We start from the raw sequence: 23,921 nt of genomic DNA on the forward strand, positions 1-23,921 counted from the left end.
GGTAAAAGGAGCAAAATGCACAGGGGGCAAGGGAGCCCTGCTGGAAAAGGGAAGAAATCTCCAGGAAGAAGCGTTATCAACATAAGGATATAACTCATTATGTACACAGACAAATTCTGCTACCTGACACCCAGTATGGAACAATGTATGCTGCTGAACTTTCACCAGTTGGTTTAAGGCCATACATAGTACCTCATTAGACAGTAAAATATAGCAGCAGAGAAAGGGCATTTGGCCTGTCCAGTTTGCTCCACCATTCAGTCATGGCTGATATGTTTCTTGACCCCATTCTCCTGCCTTCTTCCCATAGTCCTTGATGCCATTGCTAAACATTAATCTATCTATATTTGTCTTAAGTACACTAACTGACTTAGTCTCCATAGCCTTCTGTTGCAATGAGTTCCACAGAGAAACTACTTTTGGAACACGACTGAAGAAATGATAAACTTTTTGCTCTAGTTCCAGGTTACAGAATTCTAAATTATGCCTGTGTTTTGCAGTTTGTTTATATAAAGTGTTCAGAATTTCTAGTTTCCCTATAATTCCTTATAATCTTTCCCTTTTCTTTCACAAAATGGTTATTCATTTCCCATACTGAAAGATATCCATTAGATACTAATTTATAAATTTCTAATACAATGACAGTATATTACCTACTCTTTTGTCTTTAAGGTTAATAAATCATTCTTGCCAACATTCCATTTGCTTGTCCATCATATCATCCGATGTCATGTACATTAAAGTGAAGTTTCATTGATACAAATTCTCTACAGTATCTTTCTCAAACAGCTACTGCCTACGTTCTTATTTGACAGTAAATATTTGCAGACTAATTTTCATGAGAGAATCATACTTCAGTCTGACTCAATTCTCACATGATGTTTAAGTACGTATTATACTATTGAGCAATTGTTGATGCAATCTGAATCAGGATCAACGATTTGATTTTTTTCTCCTTTACAAACCCAGGATGGTGTCTACTATTACTCGAGTTGAAATGAGCTGACTAGACCAGAGATTTCAGCTGAGTCCTCTCTGGTCCCTATCATTATAGAACACAGAACATAGAATGTTACAGCACAGTACAGGCCCTTCAGCTCTCGATGTTGCGCCGACCTGTGAAATTTATTTGATGCCCATCTAACCTACATTGTTCCATTATTATCCATACATATGTTCAATGCCCATTTAAATGCCCTTAATGTTGGTAAGTCTACTACTGTTTCAGGCAGGCCATTCCATGCCCCTACTACTCACTGAGTAAAGAAACCACCCCTAATAACTGTCCTAAATCTATCAACCCTAAATTTAAAGCTATGTTCCCTTGCGTTAGCCTTCACCATCTGAAGAAAAAGGATCTCAATGTCCATCCTATGTAACCCTCTGAATATCTTATACGTCTCAATTAAGTCGCCTCTCAACCTTCTTCTCTCCAATTAAAGCAGCCTCAGTTCCTTCATTCTTTCCTCATAAGACCTCCCTTCCATACCAGGCAACATCCTAGTAAATCTCCTCTGAATCCCTTCCAAAGCTTTCACATGCTTCCCATAATGTGGTGACCAGAACTGCACGCAATACTCCAGGTGTGGCCTTACTCGTGTCTTGTACAGCTGAAGTATGACCTCATGGCTCCGAACCCAATCCCCCTACCATCAAATGCCCACACACCATATGCCTTCTTCGCAACCCTATCAACCTGGGTGGCAACTTAAAGGGATTTATGCACCTGGACACAGGTGCACTGTGGACACATCTACACTGTCAAGGATTTTACCAAGTTAAAAATCACACAACACCAGATTGTAGTCCAACAGGTTTAATTGGAAGCACTAACTTTTGGAATGCTGCTCCTTCATCAGGCGGTTGTGGAGTACACAATTGTAAGACACAGAATTTATAGCAAAAGTTTACAGTGTGATGTAACTGAAATTATACATTGAAAAATACCTTGATTGTTTGTTAAGCCTTTCATCTGTTAGAATGACCATGATAGTTTCACTTCTTTCATATGTAAATCACGAAACCTTTTTTAAAAATTACATTCTCAGGTTAACTGTAACAATTGGTGTCAGCCCAGATAAGATGTTAAGATGTTGAAGGTGTAAGCCCCCTGCACCAGCATCTTCAAATCAAGAATTTTACCATTAGCCCAGTACTCTGCATTCCTGTTACTTCTTTCAAAGTGAACTATCTCACAGTTTTCTGCATTAAACTCCATTTGCCACTTCTCAGACCAGCTCTGCATCTTATCTATATACCCCTGTAATCCACAACATCCTTCGGCACTATCTACAACTCTGCCTATCTTAGCGTCATCTGCAACTTTGCTAACCCATATTTCTACGCCCACTTCCAGATGATTTATAAAAATACAAACAACAGTGGCCCTAAAACAGATCTTTGCAGCACACCACTGGAAACTGAGCTCCAGGATGAACATTACCCATCAACCACCACCTTCTGTCTTCTTTCTGCTAGCCAATTTCTGATCCAAACCGCTAAATCACCTTCAATCCCGATATTTGGTATTTTGTGAAATAGCCTATCGTGTGGAAATTTATCAAATGCCTCACTGATGTCCATATACACCACATCAACCACCTAGATTAGATTAGATTACTTACAGTGTGGAAACAGGCCCTTCGGCCCAACAAGTCCACACCGACCCGCCGAAGCGCAACCCACCCATACCCCTACATTTACCCCTTACCTAACACTACGGGCAATTTAGCATGGTCAATTCACCTGACCCGCACATCTTTGGACTGTGGGAGGAAACCGGAGCACCCAGAGGAAACCCACGCAGACACGGGGAGAACATGCAAACTCCACACAGTCAGTCGCCTGAGTCGGGAATTGAACCCGGGTCTCTGGCGCTGTGAGACAGCAGTGCTAACCACTGTGCCACCTTACCTTCATTCACCTGTTTTGTCACCTTCTCTAAGAACTCAATAAGATTAGTGAGGCACAACCTACCCTTCACAAAACCATGTTGACTATCAAATTATTCCTTTCCAGATGATTATAAATCCTATCTCTTATAACCTTTTCCAACATCATACCCATAACCACTAGCCTACAAATGCCAGGGTTAGCCTGACTCCCTTTCTTAAACAAGAGAACAACATTTGTTATCCTCTAGTCTTCTGGCACTACTCCTGTCGACAATGATGACATAAAGATCGAAGCCATAGGCTCTGCAAACTCCTTCTTGGCTTCCCAGAGAATCCGAGGATAAATCCCATCTGGCCCGGGGTTTTTTCAGATCTTCCAAAATTGCTGAGACTTCCCCTTTGTCAACCTCAATCCTATCTAATCTTGTAGCCTGTATCTCTGTATTCTCACTAACATTTCCCTTTTCCAATGTGAATACTGACGAAAAGTATTCATTAAGTGCTTCCCCATTGTCCTCAAAATCCACACACAACTTTCCACTACAATCTTTAATTGGAACTAAACTTATTCTAGTCATTCTTTTATTCCTGATACATCTATAGGAGGCCTTAGGGTTTTCCTTGATCCTATCTGCCAACAACTTCTCATGTCTCCTCATGGCTCTTCTTAACCCTCTCTTTAGATCTTTTCTGGCTAACTTATAACTCTCAAGCCCCCTAACTAAACTTCACACCTCATCCTCTCATTAGCCTTCTTTCTCTGGACAAGAGTTTCAACTTCTTTAGTAAACCATGGCTCCCTCTCTCGGCAACCACCTCCCTGCCTGATAGGTATATACTTACCAAGGAGCCGCAGTAACTGTCCATAGAGTCATAGAGATGTACAGTGAGGTTTCTTTTATATCTTTCCCCTCTCACCCTAAACCTATACCCTCTAGTTCTGGACTCCCTGACCCCAGGGAAAAGACTTTGCCTATTTATCCTATCCATGCCCCTCATAATTTTGTAAACCTCTATAAGATCATCTCTCAGCCTCCGACGTTCCAGGGAAAACAGCCCCAGCCTGTTCAGCCTCTCCCAATAGTTCAAATCCTCCAATCCTGACAACATCCTTATAAATCTTTTCTGAACCCTTTCAAGTTTCACAACAACCTTCCAATAGGAAAGAGACCAGAATTGCACGCAATATTCCTAGAATAAGCTCTATATTTCAAAAGTGTCCATCCCCTACAGTTTCCTTCCCCATCCTATGCATTCTAAATCTATCCTAATCGCATCATTACTTCCTTTCTCCCAGGTTTGCCTCTTTCTCTGTGGTGTATATACTTATCCCTACCCATTGTGATTGTAAACATAACTGAATTATGGTCACTATCACCAAAGTGCTACCTACCTGTAAATTGACAGAACAGTCTTGAGTTAATCAACTACTCATTAACTGACCCCTATTTAAACTTCAATAGATTATTTATTTTGTTTGATGAAGGAGATATTAACTTTTTTTCTGACATTGATCTTTTTATTTGCAGCAACGTTACTACATATTTCTGGTTGCAATTTGCATTGCCAAAAGAACATGACCTTTTAATTAAATATACATTAAGTGTGGGAATACTATTAAATGTATTACGACAACATCTTTACCTTGATGGAACGGCAAAGAATATGGAAGTTGTACCATCTTCTGTCACACTACAGGGTAAGCACTTAATTTATATACTGTATAAATCCAGCCAAGGTTACAGAAGAAAACTTATACCCTTGACTACCAGCTTGGTTTAGCCTTAAACTAAACTATGTTATAATGTTGTGGTTTGTAATGTTTAAATTTTACTTTTGGAATATAGGATTGAATGTAGCACCCAAAAATGCTACTTTCTATTCTAAATTTACCAACTTTGTATGTCCCTTTTGAACTTGTGGTCATCTTTTTTGATGAGGTGATAGTAAAATCATGAGGTATTTCTGGCTAAATTATATGAAATAAGCCAAATAATTTTCACCTCTTTATCTACCTTGTGAATTGTAGTTAGGTTACATGTAGGTGAATTAAAATACATTATCGTAATCTAGTATGGCTTGTGATTATTATGCTTTACAGACAGTACAATGACTAAGATTCAAGCTTCTGCAAAACATTTAAAAGCAGTCTTTAAATAATAGAGCTGTAAAGTACAAAACTGCATATAGAATAAATCTGACTCAACCATTTGTACTATATTTCACTTTTGTAATTTACACACTTCTTTTCTTATGGGTTCTTCTTTTAACCATATATTCATTTTCTTTGTGGATGAGAACAAGTGATGATGTAGGTAATGCTTAAAAGTGAAAGTGTCTTGTTTTTTTTAATGACTGAATTGTATTTTGGCATTTTACAGTTGCTAATGACGGATATGTTCGAAGCTTGAAAACTGGTAAGTGGCTGAAGTGTAAGGCAATTTTCAGAGAAGGAAGCACAGAATCTAAATTTGGTTGGGTAGAAGTCATCAAAATTAAATAATAATTGAATTTATATCATACTTTTGACCATAATATATATTAAATTACTGATTTTGAAGTATAAATGATTATGTCAGCATTTTCTCCACACAATTAATTTAAAAAGTGGGTTGGGGAAAGTTAGATGTTTTGGGGGTATGGTGTTGTTATAATCATGAATGCATTGCCGAAATGGATTCTTTAAGGAGATTCAATCGTGTTGCTCAAGAAGAATTTGGTATTGATTAGAATAAAAATAAGTTTCAGTGCTGTGGGGAAACAGCAGCAATTTGAGACTAAGAAGGATGAATACAGACTTGGTGGACCAATGTCCCCTTTTATACTATAAGATTCTATTTAGAGATTCTAATCTAGAGGAACACTATCTGATTTGGATGAAAGTTGTGAAGGGGATTGTGGAGTGGAGTGGGGCAGACTCTGTTAATGCCAGTGGAAATATCAACATGTAGGGAAGCTGGCTCCACATTTGAACTGGACCGCACTATCCTATTTGTAACACCCTTTGGGAAATCCTGATTACCTGTTAACATGATAAATGATATTTCAACTGACTTGCAACTTAGTGACACATTATGGTTTCCCAGTCTCCCTGAACCTCAAAAGTGAAAGTCAGATGAGATCATAGTAACAATTGAGGACTGATTGAAATGCTGCAATACATAATCAGTTCTCAGCTGCTTACTTCCCTTCTGACTGGAAATAATTTGTTCACAATAGAGTTTACTTTATTCTTCAGAAGTGTTTTAGCTCATTTTTATTTGTTAATTGCCTTACATAAACATATGTTTTGTTGATCATCTTGAGCAACATAGGTCAAGAATGTCCTAGGTCCTGCTTTTGCTCCACTAACATAACTTTGCTGCAAATCGGAAAACACCATTATTGCACATAAATGCAGTTGTGATGAAATTTTGTTCCTTAGTTCAGGATGAAAATTATACAGCTAAGAAGATTTAGTTAGTCTACACACTGGAATAGATTATGTAAATATGCTAATTCCTTAAGGTCTGCTTGTGTCTTTTCAGGTCAATGTGTGTTACATGTTCTATTATTGAGCAAAGAAAAGACATTTGGTTCACTAAAGTTAGGGAACTGCAGCAAAAACAACAACACGTATTGGCTGGTGCAGGGACAAAGTGATCACTTCATCAAAACTGTAATTTCAACTGAAGCTGAAGGATCCATCTGCACTGATGTGAATGTGACAATGTATAATACGTGGATCCCAGATTCTAAGCAAACTGTTAGTAAGTACGTGTCATTTAGAGAAATTTTGCAGTAGATCAATATGACATCGATTTGTAATTTTGAGCTTTTGTATTGTAGACTATGAATTTATCCAACATGTTATAAAGTTAATAATCACAAAGCACCAGGTTATAGTCCAATTGGTTTAATTGGAAGCACTAGCTTTCAGAGCGCCACTCCATCAGGTCGTTGTGGAGTACACAATTGTAAGACACAGAATTTATAGCAAAAGTTGACACTGTAAACTTTTGCTTTAAATTCTGTGTCTTACAATTGTGTAATCCACAATGATCTGATGAAGGAGTGGTGTTCCAAAAGCTAGTGCTTCCAATTAAACCTGTTGGACTATAACCTGGTGCTGTGTGATTTTTAACTTTGTACACCCCAGTCCAACACCGGCATCTCCAAATCATGCCAACATGTTATAGTTGTCTAGTTTAATAAAAACTACAGTTTAAATTGTTCCCTTACTGGAGAGAAAAGATGACCAATAACCTGATTTATGTGTTTAAGATTCCGAACTGTCTTGACAAGGTAGATCTGGAAAGGGTATTTACTCTTCTTGGTCAGTCTAGTATTAGGGAGTTTAAATAATGAGGATTACCCTTCTAGGACTGAGAGGAGAAGAGATCTTCTCTCTGGGCTTGTGTGCCTTTAAAGTTACAGTAGGCGATGGAAGTAGAGCCATTCAATATTTTTAAGGCTGAGATAAATAAATTCTTGTTTGGCAAGGAAATCAAAGATTGTCGGGGTAGATGGAAATGTGGATTTTGAAACAAAAGATCAGCCATGATCTTGTTAGATAGCAGAGCCAGCTTAAGATATTGAATTGTCTCCTCGCTAAAAATGTACATACTAGTGATGCTACTTAACAGAGTTTTTGTGCTGAAGAAGTGATACTGGGGCAAATAAAGAGATGTTGGTGAGCAGTATTATCACTGAAGTGGTAATCCAGATTTCCAAGAAACGTGCTGGGAATCCAGCTTTGAATCACACAAAGGAAGAAGTTGGAATTTGAATTCAAAAAAATCTTGAATTAAACAATCTAATGATGCCCATGTAACCACTGGTGATTATTATAAAAACCCAAGAACGGTGAATGCTAAAAATCAGAAACAAAAACAAAAGTCGCTGGAGGAACTCAGCAGGTCTGGTAGCATCTGTGGAGAGAAAACAGAGTTAACATATCGAACCCAGCAACCATTCTTCCAGTGACACAGTTCTGAAGAGGATCACTGGATCTGAAATGATAACTTTCTTTTCTCTACACAGATGCTGCCTGAGTTTCTACAGAAGTTTCTGTTTCTGTCTTATAAAAACCCATCTGATTCACTAATATCCTTTAGGGAAGGAAGCTGCTATGATTAGACAAGAAACAGCTAGATATAGTCATGCTCAAAGAAACAATGTAGAAAACAGTGCCAATGTGATCCCTAGATATGTCCTGTTCCACCAGGAGGGATATACAGTGGGATATAATCAGGAGGGATCCACCCTACAAGCTTTTAACATTGAGTCTAGAACCCATGAAGTCCAATCAGGTCAATCATGCCGATGACCATATACCACTCCATTCAACTCATGGATCATTACTCTTCCATATTGAACAGAACTGGGAGGTGGCAAGGGTGCAGAATGTATTCTGGATGGGTGACTTCAATGTCCACCACCAAAATTGGTTCGGCAGCATTACCAATAACTGAGCCAGTCGTGTCTTAAAGAAAATAAATGCTAGACCGGGTCCGCTGCAGGTGATGAGGGAAATATATACTTGACCTCATCCTTGCCAATTTGCTTGCTCCAGATCCATGACAGTATTGGTAATAGTGACCACCATACAGCCCTCATGGAGATAAGAGTCCCATTTTCACATTGAGGATATCCTCCATCATGGTGTGTGATATTATCACCATGCTAAATGGGATATAATTTGAACAGATTTAGCAATTTGACACTGGATATCCATGACATGCTGTGGTGTATCAACAGCAGCTAAACTACTCCTACACAGTTTGTAATCTCATGGCTAGGCATACCTTTACTCTATCATAACCATCAAGCCAAGAGATCAACCCTAGTTCAAGGAAGAGTGCAGGAGGGTATGTCAAAAGCAGTATCAGGCATACCTAAAAATGAGGTTTCAACCTGGCGCATCCAGATTACTATATTCCAGTCAGTATAAACAGCAAGTGATAATGAAGCTAAGTGCCCAGATATGTCCTCAACACACATAGCAGGACAAATCCAACCCAGCTAATTACCATCCCATCGATCTTCTCCCAATCATTAAATAAAGTGATGAAAAGTGTCATAAACAGTGCTATCGATTAGCACTTGTTCAGCAATAACCTGCTCACTAGCGCTCAGTTTGAGTTCTGCCAGGTTCTCTCAGCTCCTGACCTTAAGACAGCCTTGGTTCGAACATGGGTAAAAGAGCTGAATTCCAGAGGTGATATGAGTGTAACTGCCCTTGTCATCAAGTTATATATGATGAGTGTAACACAAAGGAGCCTTTGCAAAACTGGAGACAATATGAATTATGGAGGCGAGGGAGGGGTATCTCTGGAGTCATACCTGGCACAAAGGAAAATTGTTCTGGTGGCTATACAAGTGCAATACAAGAAAGGATTTAATCTTCACCTCTTGAAATTCAACGATATCACTAACACTGAATTCCCCATTATTAAATCTCTTGGTGTTACCATTGATTGGAGACTAAACTCGACTAGCCATATAAATATGGCTACAAGAGCTGGTCAGTGGCTGGAAATCTTGCAGTGAGTAACTCTCCTCCTGACTCCCCAAACCTGTCCACCGACTACAAGGCACATGTCAGGATTCTGATGGAATACTCTCCACATGCCTGGATGGGTGCAGCTCAATAACACTTAAAGCTTAACATAATCATAGGTAAAGCAGCTCACTTGATTGGCATCGCATCCACAAGCATTCGGATCCTCTACCACCAACTCTTAACAGCTGTGTCATCTATAAGATACTCTGCAGAAATTCACTAAAAATCCATAGATAGCACCTTCTAAACCCCAACCACTACTATCTATCACACCATGGGCAGCAGATACATGGGAACACCGCTATCACTTGGAAGTTTCCTTCCAAGCCAATCACAATTCAGATTTGGAAATATATCATATATATAAATGATATGGAGGAGAATGTAGGTGGTACAATTAGTAAGTTTGCAGATGACTCAAAGAATGGGGTGAGCTGCGGATAGTGAGGAGGATTGCCAGAGGACACAGTAGGAAGTAGATAGGCTGGAGACTTAGACAGAGAAATGGCAGATGGAATTTAGTCAGACAAATGCAAGGTGATATATTTTGTAAGGTCTGGTGCAGGACAGAAATATACAGTAAATGGGAGAACCCTTAGAAGCATTAACAGAGTGATCCATGCATACAGGTCCACCGTTTCCTGAAAGTAGCAACACAAGTGGATATGGCAATCAGGAAGGCATGTGGTATGCTTTGATGGTTGGGGCTTAGACTATAAAAATTGGCACAAGTCATATTTCAGCGGTACAGAACTTCATTTTGGCCACATTTGGAATACTGCATACAGTTCTGGTTGCCACACTGTCTCGAAGGATTTGGAGGTTTTGGAGAGGTATAGAAAAGCTTTACTGGATGTTGCCTGGTTTAGAGTTATTAGCTGTGGGAAAACATTGGACAAACTTTATTTGTTTTCATTTGAACATTGAAGACAGAAGGGTGACCTGATAAATGTTTACATAGAATGGATGGTCGGAATCTCTTTCCTGGGGTAGATATGTAAATCACTAGGGAATGTAGGTTTATGGTAAAAGGGAGAAAAATTCAAGAAAGATATGAGAGCAAGGTTTTTACACAAAGGGTATTATGTGCCTGGACTGTGCTGCCAGAGGAAGTTGTGGAAGCTGATTCAGTTGCAACCGACACCTACAGACACCTACTTGAATAGGCAGGGAACAGAGGAATACAGACTCCATAATGGAGAAAGGTTTTAGTTTAGAAAGTTGTTATGTGTTGGCACTGGCTTGGTTCTGTGCTGTACTGTTCTTTGTATCACTATTCCTTCAGTGACACTGAAAGTCAAATTCATGTAACTCCCTAACTAACAGCATTACAAGTCTACCTCCAACATATGTAAGATTCTGTAAATTCCTGTTTTAGAAATAAAATCAGTCTGAACACTGGGGCACAGACAGCCTCACACAGGGCACCTCACACTTTCAATGCATTATCTGAGATGACATGGCACCTATTGTTAAAGTTCACTTGAGAATGTAACTTCTAAAAATAAGTTCTGGGATTTACATATGAAAGAACTGAAACCAACATAGTCATTCTAAAAGATGAAAGACTTAACAAACAATCCAGGTCTTTTTCAACATATAATTTCAGTTTTATCACACTGTAAACTCTTGCTGTAAATTCTGTGTCTTATGATCTTATAGATGAAGGAGCAGCGCTCCGAAAGCTAGTGCCTCCAAATACACCTGTCGGACTACAACCAGGTGTTGTGTGATTTTTAACTTTGTCCACCCCAGTCTAACACAGGCTCCTCCAAATCATGACTACGACACATGGACATCAATATTTCAAGGCAGCAACTTGCCACTTCCTTCCCAAGTGCAATTGGACTTGGGAAATAAATGCTGGCTCAACCGGCGATGCACACCTCCTGAGAGTAAATGAACCTTAGAAAGTAAACCAATAGTGTGTCTAGGGTAGGTCTGATTGGCAGAACGATTAATAGTTGCTGATTGAATGCAATATCAAGAGAAAACCAGACTCAAGAAACAAAATGAACGCACAGAGATTTCAGTCTAAAACTGTTGAACTCAATTTGTTTTTAGTTGCAGTAGTGCTTATTTTTTTCCCAGCACCCAAATCTTCTGCTTATTTTTCCTTACTTTTTTTTGTTTTTTTAATTAATTAACCCCCACACTACCGCCTAACTGCGATAGTGCTTATTTTTCCCCAGTACCCATGGTGTGTGCGTGCAGGTGTGAGACACAGTGAGAGACACAAAGTGCACAAATCTTTATTCAATTTCCACTATCAGGAAGATAGAAAAAGTGGCCAGTGGCCAGTGACAAGCACTGCCCTTCACATCAAAGGGCAATGCTCTGAACTCAATATTGGTTCTGGAAGGCTGTAGAGTATCAATTAAACGGTCAGTGGCATTCCTAAAGTTTGATTTGAGCTTCATTCTAACTCTGCAGGAAACTGGGGATACAAATGTCTGAGTGAGAACAAGGTGGAAATTTAAAATGATATATACTAAAAGATCAGAATCACAATCACAGACTAAATTAAGATGTTTCACAACACAGGCACCCTATCCACTATTTCTCCCTAGCATGGCACAGGCCATGTACTAAGCAGAGAATTTTGTATTCTAAACTGAGTGAAATATGTGTAAACTTCTGTTTCATTTGGAAAGACTGTTTGAAACTTTGGACGGTGAGAAAAGGTGAAAAGAAAGATGACACATCTTCTGCACTTGAATGGAAAATGCTTTGAGGAAGGGACAATTTGTTGAGGGGATTGAGAAGTGGCCGAAGGTGTCATGGAGAGAACTGGCCTTTTTAGAATGCTGAATGGAAAAGAAAGAAATAGCAGAAATGGTGAAGGATGATCACTGCTGATACCTCCACTCTTTTTAAACACCCTCGCATTCCTTCCCTAACACTTAAACCTGATTCCCCCACTCCCTCCCACAGAAAATGACATTTCCCAATCATTACTAAACCTAACTGTTTTTTAACTGCAGCCTTTTCCAGCACTTTCATCCAAAACATAACTATACCTGTCAATTATCCTGACATTCAGGCCGGGAACGGGAAAAAAAGGTTACTGTATAGAGTTAAAATGAAAGGCACTTTGGGAAAACTGCACTACCAGGTTCCTGGACATGATTTGTCCCCTCCTCTGAAACCCTACTATAGTAGATATTTGTGCCATTGATTCAAACAGTTCATGCTTATAATCACCTTACACTGTCCTGTTCGTGCAATCGATAACCTCAGGTTACTGAGCATCTGATTCTAGACATCTTAGGTGGTACTATCACTCCCTTAACATCTCTTGCTTATGAATAATGATTCTTCCATGCATTCAAATGTCATGGCATAAGGATATGCCTTAATGAATGATTTTTGAAATTTATGATGATAAATGTGTAGCCTTACACTTGTAAGAATTGTTTTCATTGCATGAATGTTCTTGGGTTTAATGAATATGAGTTTTTTTTCAGTTTCTCATAATTCCCTCTAACGACTGGTTTCAATTTCACGACTAATTAATATAACATGGAATTATTTTCTTTAGTTAGAGCTTGTGATTGTAACAAGGTCAGCCAGGTGGGCCTCATAGAATATGATTTACCTGCTTAGTGCTCTTAATCTAGTCCAATCAGGAAGACTTGGCTGACAGATATGAACAGGAGTGTCAAGGGTTCCTCTTCACTCTGAGGACTAGCTCTATATCAAGGTTTTAAGGTATAAATAATTTGAAGATGTGGCATAGTTTTCAATTGAAGGTTTTTGTTGCTGTATGTATGTTCTGGTGTGATTCAGAAGACACAATGAAAGCCATATATTTTTATTGTGCAAGTATAGGTGAAACATAAATGTGGAAGAGGTTGAAATGCAGTTTTCAGCCATTTTATTATATTGTTGGTTTGTTTCACCATGCTAGGTTTTCTGAAGTACAATCTTTTTTCCATTGTTAGATTTTAGTTGTTTGTGAGCACTAATCTTGAATATAATCAGTTGACTACTTGTAAGGGATTCTCACTTTTTACTAAGTTCACACGTATCTGAATTACTGCTTAGGTAACTAATATATTCAAGTGTATAAGCTATGACAACTAAGGATGGCTCACAGATATGAGGATGAATAGGCAGTTGACACAAAGTATAATCAATTACCTTAATTTTGAAGGCTGCTTTGACCCTAGTTCTCCTTTCCAAATGTTCAGGAATTCTTCCCTGTGTTTTCCTTCAAACTCTTCTGATCCACCTTCTGTCTGAAGAAGACAGCTTCCTCAAAAGGACTGCTGTCTGTAAGGGCCACTTGATGAGCGTTGCGTTTAAACCTGGACACTGGTGGATATAGCTTATTTTTTTGGAACTGGTAGTTTACACTGTTAATCACCACTTGAAATCCTTCAATTTGATGGACATGGCACAACTATTCTCAACATAAGTATAACTGTTTCCTGCTTGCTCGCCTTAATCTGGAGGATAATTTATATTTATATTTGGAACGAAACTTTTACTAAATCCTGTTGATTGTCAGGTGTATATGACGTTATATGCTTTTAGATTAGATTCCCTATAGTGTGGAAATGGGCCCTTTGGCCCAACTAATCCACACCAACCCTCTGAAGAGTAACCCACCCAGACCCATTTTGCTCTGACTAATGCACCTAACACTATGGCCAATTCACCTGACCTGCACATATTTGGACTATGGGAGGAAACTGGAGCACCCGGAAAAAACCCATGCAGACACAGGGCGAATGTGCAAACTCCACACACACAGACAGTTGCCCGAGGCTGAGATCAAACCTGGGTCCTGGCACTGTGAGGCAGCAGTGCTAACCACTGAGCCACTATGCTGCCGGTCAGCTTATAGAATATAGTGGTCTTTATTGTCACTTTTTTTTCCTTTTGACTGATGAAGTGATTTAGATTTGGGGAAATAACTGTTACAGGAATCTGTTAAATGAAAAGGAAATACTAGAAACTTCAGGATCTAAAATTTCAATGCTGTCAATATGCCCTGCCAATAATTTTACTTACCTATTGAGCAAGAATGCAAGCATGATGTAGAACATTGCTAAGTAAGTTTGCAGATGACACCAGTTGTAGTGGACACCAGTGAAAAAGATTATCTCCGATTACAACAGGATCTTGATCAGATGGGCCAGTGGGCTGAGAAGTGGTCATCTGCCACTTCTCAGTTTAATTCAGATAAATGTGAAGTGCTCCATTTTGGGAAAGCAAATCTCAGCATGATTTATACATTTAATTAGATTAAACTGGATTCCCTACAGTGTGGAAACAGACCCTTCGGCCCAACAGGTCCACAATCGACCCTCCGAAGAGTAACCCACCCAAACCCTTTTCCCTCTGACTAATGCACCTAATTGACAATTTAAGCATGGGCCAATTCACCTAACCTGCACATCTTTGGACTGTGGAAGGAAACCAGAGCACCTGGAGGAAACCCACGCAGATATGGGGAGAATGTGCAAACTCCACACAGACAGTCTTAATGGTAAGGTCCTAGGAAGTGTTGCTGAATAAAGAGACCTTGGAGTGCAGGTTCATAGCTCCTTGAAAGTGAAGTCACAGGTAGATAGGATAGTGAAGAAGGCATTTGGTATGCTTTCCTTTATCGGTCTGAGTATTGAGTACAGGAGTGGAGAGGTCATGTTGTCACTGTACAGGACATTGGTTAGGCCACTGTTGGAATATTGCGTGCAATTCTGGTCTCCTTCCTATTGGAAAGATGTTGGGACACTTGAAAGGGTTCAGAAAAGATGTACAAGGATATTGCCAGGATTGGAGGATTTGAGCTATAGGGAGAGGCTGAACAGGCTGGGTCTGTTTTCCCTGGAGTGTCAGAGGCTGAGGGGTAACCTTACAGAGGTTTACAAAATTATGAGGGGCATAGATAGGATAAATAGACAAAGTCTTTTCCCTGGGGTGGGGTAGTCCAGAACTAGAGGGCATAGGTTTAGGGTGAGAGAGGAAAGATATAAAAGAGACCTGAGGGGCAATGTTTTCACACAGAGGGTGATATGTGTATGGAATGAGCTGCCAGAGAATGTGGTGGAGGCTAGGAGTGATATGGGCCGGGTGCTGGCAGTTGGGAATAGATTGGGTTGGGATATCTGGTCGGCATAGATGGGTTGGACTGAAGGGTTTGTTTCCGTGTTGCACATCTCTATGACTCTATAACTGTATATGTACTGGAGAATCAGATATCAAATTACATATTCTTGTGTTGTTGGCTTCTGTATGAACCCCTGTGGATTGATTTCCTCTCTCTACCAATCATTCCTCTCCTTTATAAACACATTTTCTTTCAATTAGCCCTTATTCAGATCACTTCCTTCAACCAGGACCAAACAACCCTTAAATTCCAAGTGTAAGTCCATGCCTGTTAGGCGTCACAAAATGATATCATTTCAGAGGAAAAAACCTTTAGGTGAGCCCATGTAATTTTTAAAATGAAAAGAGAAAGTACTGGTGAAACTCGGAGGGTCTGACAGCATCTGTAGAGGGGGAAAAAAGGGTTAACATTTTGAGTCCTTTGAGTCATCCTCATAATGGAAAATAGCTGGGAAAGGGTGGTTTATACGCTGATAACTGATGTGGATGGGCAGTGAATAGAAAATCTGGTGCTTGCTAAAGATAAGCAGAGAGAAAAAGCACTGGAAAGATGCTAACAAGAAAATAAATTATTGGAAATTGGTTTGAAATGAAAATGATTGAAAAAGAGTTGACTGCGCTGGGAGCAACCCATACAAAATAGGATCTAAGTATGAGGGTAGAACATGGAGGAAGGAATTTATAGTCTGAAACTGTTAAACTCAATGCTGACTCCTGAAAATGCAAGGTACATAGGTGGAAGATAAGGCGTCACTGCTCAAGCTTTCACTGAGCCTTACTAGAGCACTGCAGCATGCCTGAGACAGAAATATTGCCATTCGAACACTGCTTTTCTCTTAATCATTTTGCTAAAATTTGAGCAAAGTTGGCTAAATGCCTTCTATATTTAATTACTAATTTTTTAAGAGTATGCTGAGCATTTATCCTTTCAAAATACATTTTGTTCCAGACAGCTTTTGATCATTATCTGATGCATGGTTGCTTGTCCCATTAATAGTTCTCTCCATTTTAATTAATGTAAACATAGAACATAAATACAAAAAGAATCAAAAGCATATTTTATATTGTTTACAAAGAATTGCTAACAAACAAGTATCTATTTGCCACCAACAGGCAACTATTAGAAAATACTAATTTTGATTTGTTTTTTGAAAAGATATATAATGCTATGTGCAATTTAGTTATTAGAAAACTCAGTAAGAAATAAAGATTACAATGTATCCTCGAGTTTTCATTCATTTTGTGCCTCACTGAAGTCCAACCACTATTGTTTCATTTAAAGTTGCTCAGTACTACCACACTTCTTAATTCAAGAGGAAATGGGAACTCCCCTGTTAAGTTGAACTCTATGAACTTTCCGTGAACCCCGATAGGCGATAATTCTGAGTTGCTTTAGTTCATGAAAACATTCTATTTTACATGCATCATGCTACGCAGCTAGAGAGCTGGGTGTGGTGGATCAGTCAACCTCTACTGCCTCAGCTAATAGAACATAATGATTAGATTCCCACAATATGCAAACAAGCCCTTTTGGCCCAACAAGTTCACACTGACCCTCTGAAGAGTCACCCACCCAAACCCATTTCCCTCTGACTCATGCATCTAATCTGCACACCTTTGGACTGTGGGAGGCAACCGGAGCACCCGGAAGAAACCCATGCAGACACGGGGAGAAAGTGAAAACTCCATAGTGTCCCGAGGCTGGAATTGAACCCTTGTCCCTGGTGCTGTGAGGCAGCACCGAAAGCCACTGTGCTGCCCCAAAATAATGGTTGTGAGTTTTACAACGGATGAGTCCCAACACTGTCAATTGTTGGTCAAGTATTAAAAGTAAAATTAGTCATAGCTCCTGAACATAAATGAAAGTTAGGTAACATTTTAAATAGGTGCACCAAGAATGAAATTGCCAATGCCCATAGACATTATGAAACTGCCAATGCCCCTGCAATTTTGACTAACTGCACAATTGGACAACATGCCATTTGAGTTACAGATCACCATAAACTAAATATCATATCCGATGACATTCCCTTACGTAAGGTGAATGGGTGGTTCCAGTGTTTTACCACAAGGTAGATGCTATGAACTATTATGGGGAAGTTTAAATTCTTGCAACAACAAATTCGTTAGGTTGTAGGTGAACAACACAATGAGAAGCCACAAATCTGTGCTGTCCATCCAAATGTGGACAATTGCCAACTCTATTTTGAACATCAGTTATTGAAATAACTTTGTTAATTTGATATAATATGTACAAGTACTGGTAAAATGTGAAGTATAAAATATTTGTGTAGAGGTTTATGTTATACTGCACATGTAAACCACCAAGAAAATGAGAAAAACCTTTATCATTGCTGTTAGACTATCAAGGCTGTTAAATAGCTTATAGGCCCACCTTACCGATTTTACCCAACCTATCTAAAACTTTCATCGATAAATTTTGTTAGAGTCTGCAGGGTAGATCCATTCAATTGTATATAATTGTCAAGCTCCACTTTGCATCACAGGCCAGAGGTTGGTGGTTTTGTCATGTGTGCAGTGTTCTTCCACCCTGCAAGAATGCTTTAAGATGACCTCAGCAGCTCCATTGTAAGGCCATAGTTGAGACTCAAAGTATGACCTATTACAGCAAACCCTACATTATTTCCTGTGAAGTTTGATGACATGGGGTTTTCCAACATGGGAGGTCCCTGCCTTTGTCTCTGTGTTTTATGTCCAAGGTTGAATAATTGATGTTATTTGCAGCTGTAATGCAGTGGGATACAGAAACTGGAATCCGGTCCTATTGAAATATTCCTGTAAATGATTCACTGATAACGCTATGGATTTTCCATATAACTGGAAAATTCCATTGAATTATTCTAATGCTCCCATCTTACAATTGAAATGTTTATTTTATTTTTTGTTCATTTTTATTTTATATTCTGTAAATATCTCTGTTCAGAAAAGTTACTTTTTATTAAAGTAATGTAAATTATTTTGACTTGCAGATTCAGACAATCTGGTCTTTCTATTACAAATGAGATTATTATTTCCGGGAACATGCTATTAATCACCTTTAGCTCAACAGAAGAGTGTGACCTTTCACAATATTCAGTAACATTTCTGCAAGTACCAGTAACAGGTAAAGAAATTACATTGTTCTTTCTTTCTGCAGAAAATTAATTTCTTTAGATCTTGAATCATTAGTTTTGTTGTACATTACAAATCAATATAGTTGGGACAAAGTTCCTTCAAGTATTCTTTGAATGATTGTTAAGTAATTTAAAGACTGTATCTTTTTATATTTGTGTTTCTAAATATGAACTGAAATAGAAGTAGGTCTGTTTTAAAAGTAATGTTTGTGGAAAGTATTGCTGCACCTTCTAAGTATTCACATGGCTGTTTGTTTAAGAGAATGGGAAAATCGAGTCACAGACAAGCTGGAGCTAAAGGGTGTATGCATAGGAGATTTAGTTTGTATCAGATCACCAATTAATTTGAGAAATGGTGACTAGTTGTTGATTACAAAGACCTTTTGCGCGCCAATAACTTTCATCAGGTATCAGGTCGCTGAACAGATTGCGGGTGTGGATGTTTGGGCAGAAGCTGAAGAGACCTCCGGAATGTCTTTTCTCTGCAGTAAAAAGCACCTTTAAGCTGGAAGAAAGCCTAATTATTTCCTTCATCACTTTCTATAGGCTGTGAAATTTAACCAATAAGTCAGAGATGTTATAAGTGTGAATGAGTTGCTCCCCATCCAAGCAATTAAAGTACCTAGAGAAGGAAGATTGAGGATAGGAGCCATTGAACCTCATTTCCCTCTGCCCATGAAACCCACTTTTCCTTGTGTCTTTGTCTGTCTGTATGAATGTGGGTGAAGGGGTTTATAAGGGAGTGGCATCATATGTAGGTGATTCATAGTTGTTTATCTGTAGCTAGAATTTATTTGTAATAAATAGTAATTCTTGTTAAGTACAAAAGCCTGATTCATGCTGTCAACCTAGTTCTAAAAGACAGGTAAACTGGGGAATTTTGGATTTGTTTTAAAGAATATTTAACTTTTGTGACAGCACCTGGAATTAAATTTTTAATCATTCATGTTGTTTTTATGTCAAAATTAAGTTTCTTCATCGCTTGACATTTGTTGCAACATGGCTGAAATGTTTAACAATAGTGAGCAGCTAATGACTAAAACTGCATCAATGTATAATAGATTACCAAGTGCAAAATGTGCAAAGCTTGAAGTGTTGTCACATCACATGGACACTTTCACTCTAAATGCTGTGTCACTTGTGTGTGTAATGGGCACGTTCTGGTTGTGATTAAGAGCAGCTGACTAAATTAGTGGACACAGTTATAAAAACGCTTTCATTGTCTGGCTGGCCTGTGGAAAAGTAGTTTATATTTGTGCTTTATGTTGTATTGTGAAAAAACCTATGTAGAAGGTAGACCAGCTCCTCCTCCTTCCTTTTGCTAGATCCATGTTTGTCAGATTAACATTAGGTTGCAGCAGAAGCAAAAGGTAGCATAGCTAAAAGAAAGTATCTCATAATGTTACATTTTCAGACCTGAGTTTGGAGACTGACAATGTACATATTTCAGGAGATAGCCTAAAGAGGTATGCCCATGGAGCCTCAGTGCAGCACAAGTGCATAGGTTCAAAAGCAGGGAAGGAAGTAATACAGCCCAGGAAATGGCTTGCATCCTGGCAATGTTCCAAAGGACACAGATGAGAACAGCATGGGCTTATTGAACTTCAAATATCTGTGTGTACATTGCATTGCATACGTGCAAGTCAGTTCACTGTTCGAACTATAACTTGTCTGCTTCATTTTAAATAGTTTTGAAACCATGCCAGTAACCTTAAAATGAGTAGTCAGTCGTATGAGTGCTTGAGAGCTCAACAGAATGCCAGTGATACTTTCTTTGAAAGTTCAAATTCGTGACATCTTGGCTCAAGACTCCTACATCTCCAGTTTATAAAGCCGGAAAGAGATTGTGGATAATATATGCCTTCCAGCGTACCTCACACAGAGCAGACGACTAAGGGTCAGCTCCCTGACAGCACCATTGGCTGTATGGGAGAGGACATGCTGTACCCTTCATGGTGACGGTATGCTTGCTTCTTCAAAAGCTATTTACACTGTGTCCATGTTATAGCCAGAATGCTGGGTCAGTTTGTTCAAGTGAGAGCTGAATCCTAACAGTCTATAGTCGTGTACTCCTTAGTCAGAGGTCTTCAACATCGCAATATCAACTATTTCAACTGCTTTTAGTGGACTTTTGGCAGCTCTCCACTTCCCAACCTGTGATCACTTCATAGAATCACCAGAAAATGGAAACAAGCACAAGATAAGGAATGCATAAGAGAAATCTGCAGGTGGGCATCAATTGTGTAACTGTGGGGCGGCATGGTGCACAGTGGTTAGCACTGCTGCCTCACAGCACCAGGGACCCGGGTTCAATTCCTGCTTCGGGTCACTGTCTGTGTGGAGTTTGCACATTCTCCCCGTGTTCTGCATGGGTTTCTTCCGGGTGCTCCGGTTTCCTCCCACAGTCCTAAGATGTGCAGGTTAGGTGAATTGGCCATGCTAAATTGTCATAATGTTAGGTGCATTAGTTGGGTCAGGTCGGGCGGGGGGTTATTCTTTGGAAAATCGGTATGGACTTGTTGGGCCAAAAGGGCCTGTTTCCACACTGTAGGAAATCTAATCTAATTTGTCAAGTAAAGGCTGCAGATATTAGTAGTGAAATAATATATTTTCTTTTGAGATAGCTGTTTATTAATGGTGTAATAGGAACATTCACTAAGTTGCATTTTTTTAGGGTATGCTTGGTGCCAAGCCCAGTTAGATGTATGACAGAAATATTGATGGTCTGGAGAGGTGTGATAGTTCAGAAGAATCTGTCCTTCATAATATACTACTTCAGAGTTTTGGTAGCTTGCAGCAGTGCTAGATTTGTACATTCTTTGGTTTCTTGTTCCCTTCTTCACAATCTTACTCAACATCACTATTTTCAGGAAGGAACAAAATCTCTCTGCTTTGTATCAGAGAATCACGAATACTTGCAGAACTGAAGGAGGCCACTTAGCCCATCTCTATGAAAGAGAGTCCCCTTAGTCCCACTAGTTATGAAGTTAAGAGCTAATGGAATCTGGAACAATTTGTCAAATTGGATTCAGGCTGAAGGCCCTGTACTGTGCTGGAATGTTCTATGTTCTACAAAATGGCTTAGTGGCAGAATGTTGTTTGAAGAGTGTTTGTGTGCCTGTGTCCAGTGGTTCGCTTACAGGATTCCAAGCTGGGTCCCTTGCTGACTGTCTTGTACATTAAATTGTCCAGACATGAATACAGGAGAAATGATCAATAGGTTCACAGACGCATGAAAATTGTTTGTATGGTAAATAGCAAGGAAGTAAGCTTTCAACAACCTGACAATATAAACAGGCTAGTCAGATGGGCTGAAAAGTGGCAAATGGACTTTAATCCTGAAAATTGTGAGATCATGCATTTTGGAAGGTCTGACAGTGCAAGGGCATACATGTTGAATGGTAGAACCCTAGGAAGTACAAAGGACCGAAGTGATTCACATGTCTGTAAATCCTTGAAGACAGCAATACATGTTGATAAGGTATATGTGATACTTGCCTTTACTAGTCAAGTCACTGAATACAATAGCAGGAAGTTTATGATGGAACAGAATATAACATTGGTTAGACCACAGCTGTAGCAGTACATGCAGTTCTCATTGCCACACTATAGAAAACACGTAACTGCACTGAAAAGGTGCAGAAGAGATTCCCTAGGATGTTGCCTAAGCTGGAGAGATTCACTTATTAAGAGGGACTAGACAGGCTGGATTTGATTTTGTCAATACAGAGAAGACTGAGGGGAACAATCTGATTGAGGTGTACAGAATTCTGAGAGCCATAGACAGGGTAGATAAGGGGAAATCTTTCCCCTTAATACAGAGATCAATAATCAGGAGTATAATTTTAAGGTAAGGAGCAAGTGGTTTAGAAGGGATTAAAGGAATAAAAAAAAATCCAGAGGATTGTGGTTATCAGAAAGACACTGTCTAAGAGGATAGTAAAGCCAGTAACCCTCAAGACATTTAAGAACTATTTAGTTGAGCATTTGAAATGCAAAAGCATTCAGTGCTATGTACAAGGTGATGGAAAATTGGGTTAAAACAGATAGATGTTTGACGACTGGCATGAACATGCAGGGCTTCTTTCTATGCTGTAAATAACTTTTTGACTCCCCACTCTTTCCCCATTGCTTTAATTATTTATTTTGTTTTCACTTCATATAACTATGGAACTTCCAATTGAAACTTAGTGTTGACTCTGCTTCCAGCATTCTTTCAGGCAGTGCATTTCAGATTATCATAACTCACTATGGAATATAAATCTCCTCATCTGACCTCTGGTTTTTTTCCTAACTATTTAAAAATGTTCTTTTGAATATTGACCTTCTGTCAGTTGAAATAGTTCCTCCCTTTTGTACCCAATCACAATCCTTCATAATTTTGATCATCTCCTTAAAGTTCCTCTTAAGCCTCTCCATTCTGAGGACAACAGTGCATGGTCACCTCATAAGATAGGGGTTGCATAGGAAAGTTAGTAGGTGGTGCAGGCTCATGAAGGTGGGGACTTGGGAAAGCATGAAGCCTGCGGAGTTTATGGGATGAAAATTGCTGGAAAAATCTCAGCAGGTCTGGCAGCATATGTGGAAACAAATCAGAGTTAACATTTCAGGCCCAGTTCTGAAGGAGAGTCACCGGATCCAAAACATTAACTGATTTCTCTCAACAGATTTTCCTAGACCTGCTGAAATTTGCTAGCAATTTTGGTTTGTTCATGGGGTGGGCTACTATTGTGTACCTTGTGTGGTCAGATGGGGTGGAAATTGATGTGTGCAATCTAATGGGACAGGGTAATTAGTGAGGCAAGTTTGGGAAGATATGGTGAGAAATATGCAGCAGAATTGACAACTCCAAAATTAGAAAATTGTGGAAGAGAAGTTTAAGAAATTTTTATTAAGAAATAAATGAGCTGTGTTAGCAACTTACTTAAGGATTTTGTGAAGACATGTTAACTAAACAAGCTAGCAACAATTGAATGCAAAAGTTTACAGGAAAGAAACCAAGTACAACCATCCCAACAAAAGCTTGTAAGTGCAAACAGGTGATTTTTTGCAGTGGTTTTGGTGTCTGTAAGTTCAGTGATGTAAGAAAGAGTTGATTCATTCTTGCTTACATTTTTATTCATTCTTGTATAATGTAATAGTTTGAGTTTTGTTTTCCTTTTGTATGCAATAAACTTTGCGCTTTTTTGAAGTACATTGGCAGCCTCCTGTGATATATTCAGTATAGTGGGC

General features: G+C 39.1%; 1 protein-coding gene across 1 annotated transcript in view; it reads left to right on the top strand.

Moving 5' to 3' along the window:
- LOC132820598 (suppressor of tumorigenicity 14 protein homolog) overlaps positions 1 to 23,921 on the top strand; it is a 63,416-nt gene that overhangs the window by 19,141 nt on the left and 20,354 nt on the right. Inside the window, exons 5-8 of the mRNA XM_060832803.1 lie at positions 4,424 to 4,593; positions 5,276 to 5,311; positions 6,422 to 6,647; positions 18,546 to 18,679. Coding sequence (XP_060688786.1) covers positions 4,424 to 4,593; positions 5,276 to 5,311; positions 6,422 to 6,647; positions 18,546 to 18,679 — 566 coding nt within the window. The remainder of the gene's footprint in view (positions 1 to 4,423; positions 4,594 to 5,275; positions 5,312 to 6,421; positions 6,648 to 18,545; positions 18,680 to 23,921) is intronic.

Source organism: Hemiscyllium ocellatum, chromosome 12 (genome assembly GCF_020745735.1).
Source record: "Hemiscyllium ocellatum isolate sHemOce1 chromosome 12, sHemOce1.pat.X.cur, whole genome shotgun sequence".
NCBI classification, from domain to species: Eukaryota; Metazoa; Chordata; class Chondrichthyes; order Orectolobiformes; family Hemiscylliidae; genus Hemiscyllium; species Hemiscyllium ocellatum.